General features: G+C 39.3%; 1 protein-coding gene and 1 pseudogene across 1 annotated transcript; one reads left to right on the top strand and one right to left on the bottom strand.

Moving 5' to 3' along the window:
• Positions 1-2450: 2450 nt before the first annotated feature.
• On the top strand, positions 2451-6098 carry LOC149009791 (calcium-transporting ATPase 12, plasma membrane-type pseudogene; annotated as a pseudogene).
• Positions 6095-10670, bottom strand: LOC149009790 (large ribosomal subunit protein eL20-like). Its single transcript, XM_089161622.1, has 4 exons — positions 10547-10670; positions 10256-10371; positions 10061-10124; positions 6095-6983 (listed from the first exon to the last, which is right to left on the bottom strand). Exons 1-4 carry the CDS (start codon positions 10559-10561, stop codon positions 6642-6644), a joined length of 537 nt encoding a protein of 178 aa, XP_089017748.1. The 5' UTR covers positions 10562-10670; the 3' UTR covers positions 6095-6641.
• Positions 10671-13311: the final 2641 nt, after the last annotated feature.

Genomic DNA, 13311 nt, shown 5'->3' with positions numbered 1-13311 from the left:
CTTGGGATGACCGGCGTCGGCCAAGCAAATGAAAGTCTGCGACTCTGCACCTCCCTAAAATGTCTGCAAAATCTCGATGAATCTCAGTGAGATTTCGTTCCTTGGTATAGAGGAGGTTGTTTTGATTATTAAACAACTTAAAAAATATTTTGATCCTCTCAAATTTAAAATTTAAAAAAACTTAACCATGACAAATGGTGTTTTGGTATGAGACTCAAACACAATTTATTACACTAAAAAAACTCAGCATTAGTTAATATTTGTCGCAATAAGAAAATAAAACTATTTTTATTATTATTTCTTTACTTGCCACAATATGGTAAAACTCCATGTCAGTATCGCCATTAATTTGACCCAAAAAAAAGACCTCTATTGTCTCTTTCAATCCTATCTATCCTGCATCTTGGAGGGTCATGGTCATAGAGATTAGGAAGTTTAAGAGAAATTTTAATCTTTGTAATTTTGTCCGTCAGAGATTAATACATGCGTTGATTTCTTAGCTAGATATACAAATTTCGTCCAGAAAATACTATTTTCTGTAGATGCTATTCCGTCGATGTTGTCCACAATATCAATGGTAAGAAGTTCTACAGACTGTAATTTTTTCTTTCTTTCTTTACCTTATTCAATAAAAAGTTCCATTTTCTCCAAAAATTAAGTTATGCTCTCAAAAAAAAACCCTACTTTTCACCAACCTTGGATTCTAATCTTCTGCGGCCATGAACTTTGCGGCAATCCGACGATTGAAAGCGATGACAGACGATTTTTTATTTTTCGTTGTCTTAATCAATAAATCGATACCGATTTGAAAACATTTTCATAATCCAATCCAACATTTAGAAATTTTTCAAGAACGCTTAGTTGCTCTCAGTCGTCACTTTCCAATGGTTAACCATCCACTTTAGTCTCCAGAGGATTCAAATTCTCAAATGTCAAAAATTCTCGATAACTTTTACAGTTATAGTTTTGGTGCCGTGTTCATCTTCTCTTCTTATTTTGTTCATAAATTTTTTTTCTTTAATTTTTCTGGAATTGAAATGCCTGGTGCGAGCTAATTTACCACGCTTCAGTAAAAAAAAATCCAAAGTATGAACGAATTTAACTTTTAAGATTCTTTTTTCTCATTTGCAATTAGACATTTTGTATGATTTAAAAAAAAATTAGACACCCTTGGTTGAATGTAAATTCACATGAAAAGCCCAAATTTGGGTGAAATCAAAAAAAGACGATTGAGTTGGAATTAAACAATTAACCCTCTCTTCCATCTTTTTCGTCAACTAAAACCTTGGAAGGATGATTTTGCCTTCCTTGTCTCCACCCTTGTCCGATAGATCTTTTTCTTCTTTATCAATTCGTCTACCTGCTACCTACTACCTAGTCTGAGTCAAGCAATAAAACAATGATGTTTTCATTGTTCGTATCTAGAACCCGGCCTCTTTGAGGAGATGAAATCCCCACAATTGCCACACCGCATCTGATTGATCTCTAAAACTTACTTCCAACATAATGAAACCCAAAAAGTTTTATCCCCTTATTGGTGCAAAGCGAACATGAGCGAGTGAGGAATCAATAAAATTACTACTGAAGCACCATGGAACAAATAAATTTTATGACAGTGCCACTGCTATGTCTCTCTTTTTCTTTTCACTAAGTTTTGAAAAGCAAAATTCGTGATCAAATCAATAAATTAATTCATAAACAATCTCAAAATCAAATACAGGGTTTCGTCATTGTCTAGTTTTGATTTAAATCAGTCAATTTGACAAAACGTGGTAATTCCTACCAACGATAGGAGAAGGTGGTGGTGGTGGTCACTGAGAGGGACGGTTTCTGGCAAAAGGTAAGTAGAAGTTGAATTAAGGAAGAACACTTAAGGATTAGATAATGTCATTATGTGAGGGAGAGAAAATGATAATAATATTAAAATAAAGAAAAATAAATCATTTTGCATTCAAACAGAACAAAAGAAATTTATTGTAAATAATAAATACTTTTTCCAAATGCAAAAAATCAACATCCAATCATAGTTTAACCCCACTTAAAATAAGCTTCATGTTTTGGATTATCTTCCGTAATTCCCTTCCTTACAATTTCCTGTAATTCCCTCATAGGATTGTGCCATGTGGCATTTAAGTAATCCAAAGGTTACTTAACAAATTAGATTTTAAATAAAATTTAAATTTAATTTAAATTGAATAACCTTTAAACTACTTAAATGCCACATGGCACAATCTTATGAGGGAATTACAGAGAAAGAAAATATAGAAATGTGAATTCCCCAGTTTTTTGTTTTATTATTTTGGGTAAAGAGTAAAGACTAAAGAGTAAGCTCCCAGTAGATTACCAAAAGAAGTAAGCTTAAGGGTTTAACTGTAAATAACAATAACTCAATAAGTTTAAGGATAACTATGGATTTGGCACTGAAAATTTCGTCGTCCCATCGCCATTTTTATCGACTCTGTAGTTGCCGTGCAAATTTCTCTGGGTCCACGCGGATTCTTATCAGATTTTTTTCAGTGGATGGATTCTTTTCTTTTATTAGTAAATTTTAGTTATGGTTGAGAATGGATGTACAAATTTTTCATTTGTTTGTTGTCGCACCATTAATTTGAGTTCGTTTGTTGAGATGTCTGCTTCTGCTTCTTCTGCTTCTGCTTCTCACCATGATTTAGTTGGTAACCTCTTTCTCGAGGTAGCCACTGTCACCCTTACCAAACCTCAACAGAGATGGCGCTTCTTGCTCAAAGCCATCTACTCCATTCGAGCTCTTCGCTTTCCACTTGTAAAGAGGAGAAATCAACAGAGATGGCGATTGGGTTTCACAGTTATCTCTTTCACTCGACGAGCCCTCCTTTCTTTTCGTATTCGTGCTGCGAAGACTCAGATTCTGAACCGTCTCTCCCATTCCCCTTCTTACACCGCTATTGAAATTGACCCCACTGAATCTCTACCTGTCTCCTCTGACTTCAACCACAATACCCTAGTTGCCGCTGTAAAGGAGAAGAAGTTGGAACTAATTCATCAGCTTGGTGGTATTGATGGGGTTGCCGCTGCTCTCAGAGTTGATATCAAGAAAGGAATCCATGATAGCACTGAACACATTACTGAACGAAGAGTTACATTTGGTTCTAATACTTACCCAAAGCCGCCTGCAAAAGGGTTCTTCCATTTTGTCTTGGAAAGGTTCAAGGAAACCACAATTCTCTTTCTTCTGTTACGAATTGCTGTGTCTCTTGGTTTTGGCATCAAACAGTATGGGCTTAAAGATGGGTGCTATGATGGTGGGAGTATATCTCTTGCTGTCCTCCTTTTCGTTCTCGCATCTGCAACCATTTACTTCAAGACATCGAGACTCCTTGATGAGCTCTCTGAGAAACGAAACGATATCAAAGTTGATGTTATCAGAGACGGACGGCGGCAACAGATCTCCATTTCTGAAGTCGTCGTCGGAGAGATTGTCTTTCTGAGTATCGGCAATCAGATTCCGGCGGACGGCTTGTTCTTAGATGACCACTCCATGAAAGTGGAAGAATCGAGCATAACAAGGGACACCCGCCCTGTGGACATCAACCGTGACCAAAATCCTTTCATGATTTCTGGATCAAAATTGGTTGATGGTTACGGCCGAATGCTCGTCACTTCTGTCGGCGTTAACACTTCATGGAGAGGGATGATGAGTTCAACAAACAGTAACCGAGAGAAGCAAACCCCATTACAAACCTGTCTCGGCAACTTTACTTCCTATGTAGAGAAGAGTACCCTGTTTGTTGCCTTCATTGTTCTTGTTGTGAAATTAATCAAATACCTCTGTCGATACATACATGACGAAAAAGGGACTCCTGGAAGGACCCAACTCAATTTTCTGGCGAAAGCTCTCGTAGACATTGTCTCTACTGCTGACACAATTGTTATGGTGACCATCCCAGAAGGGTTGCCGTTGGTTGTCCCTCTCACTCTGGTATGCTCTCTGAAGAGAATTATGGCTAATCATACTGTGTTCTGCAAACCTTCAGCTTGTGAGGCCATGAGTTCTGTCACTACCATCTGTGCTGGTAAAACTGGTATCCTCACATTGAACCAGATCATGGTCACCGAGTTTTGGGTTGGTGAAGAAGCAATTACCGATGGTGACTCCAAGCAAATAGAGCCCGAAGTCCCACAATTGCTGCAAGAGGGAGCTGCTTTGAACACAACTGGAAGCGATTATAGGTCTAGCTCAGGATCTGAGCCTGAGTTTTCGGGCAACCCAACTGAGAAAGCCATCCTCGAGTGGGCTGAGTTGAATTTGGGTATAAATGTAAACAAGGTGAAGCAGAGTTGCAGGTTACTCCATGTCAAAGACTTCGATTCAGAGAAGAAGCGGAGTGAAGTGCTGATGAGAGAGAATGGCAAGATGGCAATCCGTGTGCACTGTAAGGGAGGAGCGGAGATTATACTTGCTATTTGTTCAAGCTACTTCGTCAGAACAGGGACTGGAAAACCTATCCATCAAGGTGCAAGGATGCAGTTTGAGCAAATTATTGAGAGTATGGCAGCCAGGAGCCTTCAATGCATTGCTTTTGCCTACAAACCCATCTCAGAGGAAGAAATCAGAAATGCAGTCAACAAGCTTGAAGAAGATGGATTGACCTTGTTGGGGCTAGTGGGTTTGGAGGGCTCATGTCAGCCTCAGGTAAAGGAGGCAGTGAAAGCTTGCAGCGAGGCAGGTGTTAACATCAAAATGATAACCGGCGACAATGTTTTCACTGCAAAAGCTATAGCCATTGATTGTGGAATACTTGGACCAGTTGAAGACTTGAATAATGGAGCAGTCATGGAAGGTGAAGAGTTTCGAAACTGCTCCGGAGAAGAGTTGCTGGAGAAAGCTGAAAAGATTCGGGTCATGGCTAGAGCTTCCCCCTCGGACAAACAGTTAATGGTACAGTGCCTGAAAGAGAGAGGTCATGTCGTGGCAGTTACTGGTAATGGCATTGATGATGCAGCTGCACTAAAAGAAGCAGACATTGGGATTTATATGGGATCTCAGAGCACACAAGTGTCAAAGGAGAGCTCTGACATTGTCATCTTGGATGATAACTTCAACTCTGTAGTCACAATTATAAAGCATGGTAGATGTATCTACCGCAACGTTCAAAAGATTATCCAGTTTCAGCTCACAATGATTGTTGCTGCTATTGTGATCAACTTTGTTGCCGCAGTTTCCTCAAAAAGCAGCCCATTAACAGCAGCCCAGCTATTGTGGGTGAATTTGCTAAGAGATACATTGGGAACTTTGGCTCTGGCTGCAGAGTATCCGACCCAGGAGCTCCTGAAGAAACCACCTGTTGATAGGACTGAACCACTCGTAACCAAGGTCATGTGGAGGAACCTCATTATTCCAGCCTCATATCAGGTAACAATCTTGCTCATTCTACAGTATCAGGGAGCTGCGCTAATTGGTGTAGAAGAGAGGATCAAGGATGTCTTCATATTCAATACCTTTGTCCTTTGCCAAGTCTTCAATGTGCTCAATGCAAGGAAGTTAGAGAAGAGGAACATATTTGGGGGGATACATAAGAACCCAATGTTTATCGGGGTAGTAGGAATGGCACTTGTTATTCAACTAGTGATGGTAGAATTTAACAAAGGGCATGCAAACAAAGAGAGATTAACTTTAACTTGGGGGCAGTGGGGTGCATCTGTTGGGACTGCAGCTTTATCTTGGCCTATTGGTTGGGTCATCAAGTGGATACCAGTTCTCTCTTGTAAACCATTCTTCAGGTTTCTCGAGGGTTACTAGCACCTGATTATGCTGAAACAGGGACCTACCACTGCTCGTAAGTTGGATTTTACTTCTCTTCTAGTCTTTCGGTTATATTGATCTCTTTCTTAGGGCTTTTCCACAAGGCAGTTCTTTAGATGAGCTCAATAGTGTGTTACAGTTCTCTACATTAGTTTAGATGAGCTCAATAGTGTGCTACTGTTCTCTACATTAGCTGCTGTGCTTTTTAAATGATGTAATATATTTCTCGTACCTTGTAAATCCCTTAAAATCACAAGTACTCCTCTGGAATTGATAACGGCTACATCTGCTGCAACAGTTATTTCCTTTTTAAGAATTCTAGCCTGTGATGGATATCATGGTGTCGTACAGCCTAGGATCAAAATGGGCTTTAGAAAGATAACGATGAGTCACATTAGCATTAAACTATCATGGGCAATGAAATACAAATTCCGAAAAACCTCCAGTCTCCCAGAGTAACAACCCATACCCCCAAATATCTGCCTAACATAAAGATCTAACTGCACGCGCTGTCTCTATTTGCTTCGTCGTTCGTATTGTAGAATCCAAATAAACCATCAATCCCAATTTGGATTACTAAAACCAATCACAGATCTACGGCACCTTCACTTGGGATGTCAAGAATTACAGGGAGAGGACTTCATCGTAGTCAGTCGCATAAAGAAAAAGATACAACAATTCAACAAGCCAAAGAAATCAAAGAGGCCACCAATCTAAACTATCCGATGAAATTATGTGTACTCAAATGGCTTAAAAGCACATCAATGACAAAATTCAAAGAAAAAACATAAACCAGTAACGTTAAAAGAATTCAAATGCCAACAATACAAAACTTCTGGAAGTGCAAGATCCCATCTCCTTACACAAACAGATTTGGTTTTGATGCCTTGTATGTCGTCTTCAGCTTCCTAGTTGGCGGCCTAACCTTCTTGAACACCAGAGGGAATTTAATTTTGGCATTGTGGAACTGCTTTGTATTATCTCTCTTGCAAAGACTTGCTGGGACAGTAGCAGTTTTGATTATCTGGATGCAAGGAAACCTTACCCTGTGGCGAGAAGCCATCTCGGTGTACATCTGCTCAACCGCACCATTAAGGGTGGTATCTCGGTATTCCTTGTACATATTGTGATACCCAGTCCGACTTTGGTACCGTAACCAAATCCCATAATTCTTTACCTTCGTTGGGTTTTTCTCAAAAATCTGTAGTTGTAAACAAACAAACAAGAAAACCACTATTACCTAAAATAAAGAGACTTAAAAAAGGTAAATGGGAATATGCATTGAAGATTAGGATCTTCTGATAACCACACAATTCAGAAAATATATCTATGCATATAATGGACACAGTAATAAGGAAAACCGAAGAAATATGCATGTCCATGATACGCGAATCTCATCACACCCAGTATATCAGCTTTTCTCCTCACATGGTTTACCAATAAGAGAATAAAGGCAACGCCCACTGTAAGTATCAGTGATATCTTCAGCGACTAGAAAGCTCTGAATGGGGATAGACTGTTTGAATAGAATATGACAAGATAAGTTCAAAGACTTTCAATGACAGATTAGTATTTTTTTTAGTATAGGCTTCACTATTGCCATAGAAATCAATTCTACAAAAACTTACTCTTGGGGCTCAGTTCCTCTCCCAATTTGTGTAGTGGACCAAGTTCTAACTCCCTAAATGCAGGAAGTCGATGCCCTAAACTACAAGGAGGGCTGGCTCACCATGCAAAACTATTGATGTGAAACCCAACTTTGGGGTTTACAGTTTTTTATGGTTTCCCTAAAATTAAGGGTTGCCCAGAATCTTTCAGCAAATGACTTAAAAATATTATGGGATGCCTATGGGTAAGAAAGTTTTTAGAATCTATCAGGAGGGACATGGAGTGAAAAGAATCAATCTAAGTTAATGTGGGAATGTTCTATTATCACAAAGCGAATGGGTTGGGAGAACTTGTAAAAAGGGAAAATTTTAGGGTTTTGTCAAAACCCAAGATGTGATCCTTTACTTGGTACTAGGAAATCCAAAATAACACTAGGAAAGATGGGAAGGGAAAAGGAAGCCTGCAGTTGGGGTTTGGAGGGGCTTAGGAATGACTCTGTGTTGTCTTTTCTTCTTTCTTTTTCTTTTCTTTCTTCATTTTTTTTTTTTTCTTTATTTTTTTTCTTTATTTTTTTTCCTGTTAATTTCTTCTTTTCTGTTTTTCTGGTTCACCCGCGAGGAAGAAGAGATACAGAGAGAGGGCCTAGGGTCTAGAGAGAGAAAAGGGGGCATACCGTACTGTAGGGAGGGGTAGGGGAAGGGCTAGAGGAGTCGTAGGGGGTAGGGGAAGGGGCCGGAATGTCGTGGAGGTTGGGAAAAGGTTGCTGCCAGATCACAGCAGCAAGAAGAGGGGCTGGGAATGCTGTACCAGAACAGGGGAGGGCCTTGCGGGGGCTAGGGGAGGGGCTTGCGGGGGCTAGGGGAGGTGAAGGAGGGGCTAGCGATTGCTGTAGTCAAAGGGGGAAGGCTATGGATGACCTGCGATGGAGAGGGGGAGGAGGGAGAAGGGTTAGGGCTTGCTGTACTCACTTGGAGCTTGCTGAGATTGTTGATGGCTGCTGGAAATTGGAAGAAGAATGCTAGAATTCTTAATGGAGATGCTGATCCTTGAATAAGACTCTTATTACTCAACTGGGCGCCCCTCAACAAGGCACAATCCTTAACTCAACTCAATTTTATTCAATAATTAGACTTAACGTTACAAAGAAAAAATAGGCCTCCTAAAAGACTCTAAACCTAAGTGAGATTCCTTTATAGATTCGGAGTCCATTACATTGAATCCCAACCGACCAAATAAACAATAAAATATCTAATGGCCTCTAATTGACACATGCTGAAATAAAATCCTAATCAACTAAAGGCTCTAAATGACACATGCTGAATTTTATTTAACTAAAGACTCTAATTGACATGCTGGAATTTAAATAAATAATAAAAACCACTAAAGACTCATGCTGAAATTAAACATTAATGAAGTAAAGACACATTCTGAAATTGGAGGACTAGTTAGTCTAGGGGGAAATAAGGACAAAATTGCCCCCTATCGTTCGGCCAGCCTAGGAGGCTTCCCCCTAAGTATGGGTTTTGGGCCCAACTTAGGGTTTCGGCTGAACGCTGCCCGGGGTGGGGGGTGTGAGTCAACCCTATTCACATCACCCATAGAGATTGTTCAGGGCATATACCCAGAACAAGAGGTTTCTGCCACTGTAAGGTGTGGGAAAGGTCATAATGCATACAACCTTGCCACTGCACCAAAATCTCCATATTCCAAAAAGTCTGTCTAAGTACTAATTTTGATACACACCAATTACTTGGATGAATGCTAAGACATATGAAAGCAAGCAGATACAGTATCAATTGAACAATTTGGAGAAAGCTGCAAAGCATAAAAGACACTATGTTCCATCTCTCTGTGATGTTATACCTAGATTATCTAATTCTCCATCAAAAACCTGAAACTAGATGTCCCGAAAAGCATACCTCACTTTGGAGATAAGCTACTGAAAATTTATTCATATCAAACTGTTGATATTTTTTTAGATCCAAGGATAATATCTAGACAGTAGAAATGGAGATATTAGAAAGCAGCAAATGACAAAGTGTACAAATACTACAATCAAAAGTGGGGCCATTACCAGCATGACTTGGGGAGGTTGGGGGGGGGGGGGATAGTATTTGAACTCTCGAAGGATAGAAAGAAGTAATTTTTCCTCTTATAGACAAATTATCCATATTTGTTCAATTTTTCTATTTACTTTTACTAATTAGTGGAGTTCCCAGGATTAAAACATGACAAGACCTATAAAACCTTGAGGCTGCCACACAAACTCTATGTGGGTTGAAAGTACACTTGAGTAATCAAACACATTTGATCGACAGGAGACCCACTGCACCAGCCAAAATAAGACCTAAACAAGGGCAAAATAAAGTCTGAAAAATTCTTCTCTTAAGCAACCGAGGCCAACATCTAAACAAAACCATCATGTCCTGGTTCCTATAGAAGGAAGGCAATGTCATCATCATCAGTCAAAAAGGTGCAACCAAAGTTTCAAAAATGTGTGCCACTGTTTAATGTCCCCAACAAAATAGAGTAACCAAAAAAAAAAAAACAACGAAGCCACAACACCTAATAAAAATGATAAAGAAATAGCCCAAATGCAAAATCCATGTGAACAACTACAAGCTCCCAGCAGTAATTGCGAAGCAGTGAGGGTATGGGGAAGGCATTTACCTCGTTGATGGCAAGGACTTGCCCGTTGCTCTTCTTGACCTTCTTCAGCTTCCTCAAGAAATACCTAAATTGAAAGAGCATATGAAAGTAACAGTCGACACAATTAACGATGATATTCCTGAACTACAGGTATAAACAACACCATTAGCAACCGAAATCCAACACTTTATTTAGAGTTTCGAATAGAAACCTTACCAGAACTTCGATTTGGCACGAACCTCGTTTGTTGCCCATAATTTCATCCTGTAGATCTTCGGATGCTCCTCTGTCTCGGAGGGTAGAGCTCTCCCGACCACCTGATACTGGTGAAACTGGACAGAAACAAAACTTGTGATGTTACAAAAAGTCACACAAATCAAATAAAATTATGAGTGTTTTCTGGCTGAGAGGTGAAGCAAATCCTAGCTCAATTATTTGCAAGCATTACTTCGATCTTGAACATTTCAGATAAACGTTCAACATTAACGGATATAGTCGGATGCTCACCCTGTAAGTCGCCATTATGCAACCGCCGCGAAGAACGAGAGGCTTCGTACCACTGAGTCCCCTCTAATCTTCGTTCTTCCAGAGAGCTTTCTCCAGTTCGCTTTCTGCTATATAATGGGCTCGCGAATGAACCCTAAAACGTCTTTTTCTTATTATTATATTAATAATTTATTTTTATAAACCCAAATACTGTTGAAAATAATATGAGGGGAAAATGGTGATTCCCATGTTATGATGGGACCCAGTACAAAATGATGTCAATCGAATGATCCCAATATTAGGTAAGTTAGTAGAGTGGTTAAAAGCCCAACTTCCCACGGGGAGGTCTTGGGTTCGCATCCATCTGGCGGCACCTATATTAGTAATATTCCCCCCACCCTATATATAAAGTCTTTGGATTCAAAAAAAAAAAAAAAAAAAAAATCCAATTTCCCAATGGTAAAAAAAAAAAAAAAATGTTTGAGCAGTGGAAAAGGCGAATGCAGGGTTGGTTTAATGGTAAAGACTCATACTTTTCAGTGGAGAAGTCTTGGGTTCGACCCATGGGGAGGTCTCGGATTCGCATCCATTTGGCAGCACCTATATTAGTAACATTCATGTCCCCATATAGAAAGTTCATTTCTCCAAAAAAAAAAACTTTGTTGCTCTTTCGAGCACTAAAAGAGTTTGCAAGAAATACTTGCATGGTAGTGTGGGCTTTCCTAGCTTGGTTCTTCAATTTATGAGGAGCAGAAATGCTACTACCATATCAGATATTATGAGTTTCTTTAAATGAGATGAGATCCACATTTCCTCTACCTATTTCCTTTTTATTTTTACCTTCTTCGAGAATAGCATCAAAGCCTAAAGAGGGTAGCTCTTCAATAGTAACACGCGAAGAAATTGATCATTGTGCTTAGCTGTAGCAATAACTATTTTTTGAGCTACTGTGATGCAATTATAATGAGACATCAGACAAGCATTCCTTGGACCCATTATGTGAGATTAATTGAAGATTCTCAGTTGTACATGCCTTTGAACAGGGATTATAAGAATAAGAACCAGCAGACAAATCTTCATTCAAATCTTGCACAAATGAGGCAGATTTAACATCATTTTCAACCATATTAAAATCCAAAGAGCCAGGTGAACAATGACCTAAGATATTGCTTAAGGGCCTGTTTGGTTACATGAATCCAGAGATTTGAAATCTCTGGATTCATGAATCTGATAATTATACCCGTTTGGTTGTAAAAATCTCTAAATTCATGAAATCTAGAGATTTACCTTTTTACACTAAAAACGTGAATCTTTAGATTTATGGGTAAGAGGTGAAATCCAGAGATTTCGAAAAAACTATACATTTGCACAGTCACAAAAATCACGTCGCTCAAATAGTTTTTTAGGATGAATCCACATATTTCATTCCACAACCAAACATCTAATTTTATAAATTATAACTCTATAGATTTGAAATCTCTAGATATTTAAAATCTCCAGACTCATGTAACCAAACACGCCCTAAAGGATTATAAATATCAAAGTCCAAAAAGCTACTACAATACAAGGACTTTGAGCAATCTAAAGGAGAACTGGTATTGCCCAATCTTGGAATAACATCACCCTAAGTTGAGCAAAAAAGGTTTATAGTTTTGTATGAGTCCATAGCAGCAACATCATAATTTTTAAAAGCCCATGGACCTTTAGAAGATAGAGCTTTGTCCAAAGCAGATTTAGATGGGCTTGTTGAGAAACCCAGACCCTAGAGTTTTCAGTAGGATCTAACATACCTGGATGATGACAGGATTAGAACTGTTCTCTAGGGCAACGTTGGCTTGTTGAATCATTAGCTAAACAAACATTATAATAAAAGAATTGATAATCTTAAAGTCATTCGTTTTTTAAATTTTGGGATTGATCAATCAAGTTTCTTAGACATTAAGATTTGTGAATGAACATAAAGAGTATAAGATGACTTTAGAGTTTACTAAAGGAGATGTCTAAATGGCACTTGTATAAATGTGTTTTGGACTTCAAACTTTTTTAATGTAATTTATAATGTAATTACCCTTTCCTTTTTTTTTTTTTTTTTTGGTAGGAAATAAAAACTTTATATATGTAACTGAAATCCCCGCGGGATCTTACACATTAGAGAGTCAAAAAGTAAAATCCAAGATAAGAAAGGGGGGTGGGAGAAGTGGTACAAGAAACGGTCCTGTGAGATAGCCGTTGATTTAGCAAGTGCGTAAGCTGCAAAATTGGCTTCGCGTGGGATGTAGGTGAAGGAACAGTCTGGAAAGGAAGTTGCAAGCCTGAGGATATCGGTGATGAGGTGTGAGATTTTCCAGCTACCGCATGATGAAGGCTGCAAAAGAATGAGAATCAGCGATTGATTGTCACTCTCCACTTGGATATGGGAGATCCGATGGTCGAGGGCAAGATAAAGACCATGACAAATGGCAAGTGCCTCGGCAATGAAGGAGTCCTGACAGCCCGTGCCCTGGCCAAAAGCAAACACAACCTGATTAGAAAAGTCGCGTGCGAGACCACCAATGCCCGAGCGTTTCGGATTGATAAAAGATGAGCCGTCCACATTTAGTTTGATCCTGCCTGGAGGTGGAGGTTCCCATCTGAACAGTGGGGAAGTGTTCCTAGGTGAATGAGAGGCGGAGGGAGGGGTGAATTCATGGATCGCATGATATAAACATGTAATGACATCCTGAAGCTTGGGAGGTTCAGAAGAGTGTATAACCGTGGTGTAATAGCCCCAAAGAGCCCACAGAGCG

Source organism: Hakea prostrata, chromosome 7, assembly GCF_041222555.1.
Source record: "Hakea prostrata isolate BN-2017 chromosome 7, UWA_Hpros_2, whole genome shotgun sequence".
Classification (NCBI taxonomy): Eukaryota; Viridiplantae; Streptophyta; class Magnoliopsida; order Proteales; family Proteaceae; genus Hakea; species Hakea prostrata.
The sequence above is the reverse complement of the archived record's forward strand: the minus strand, read 5'-3'. Positions and strand labels throughout refer to the sequence as shown.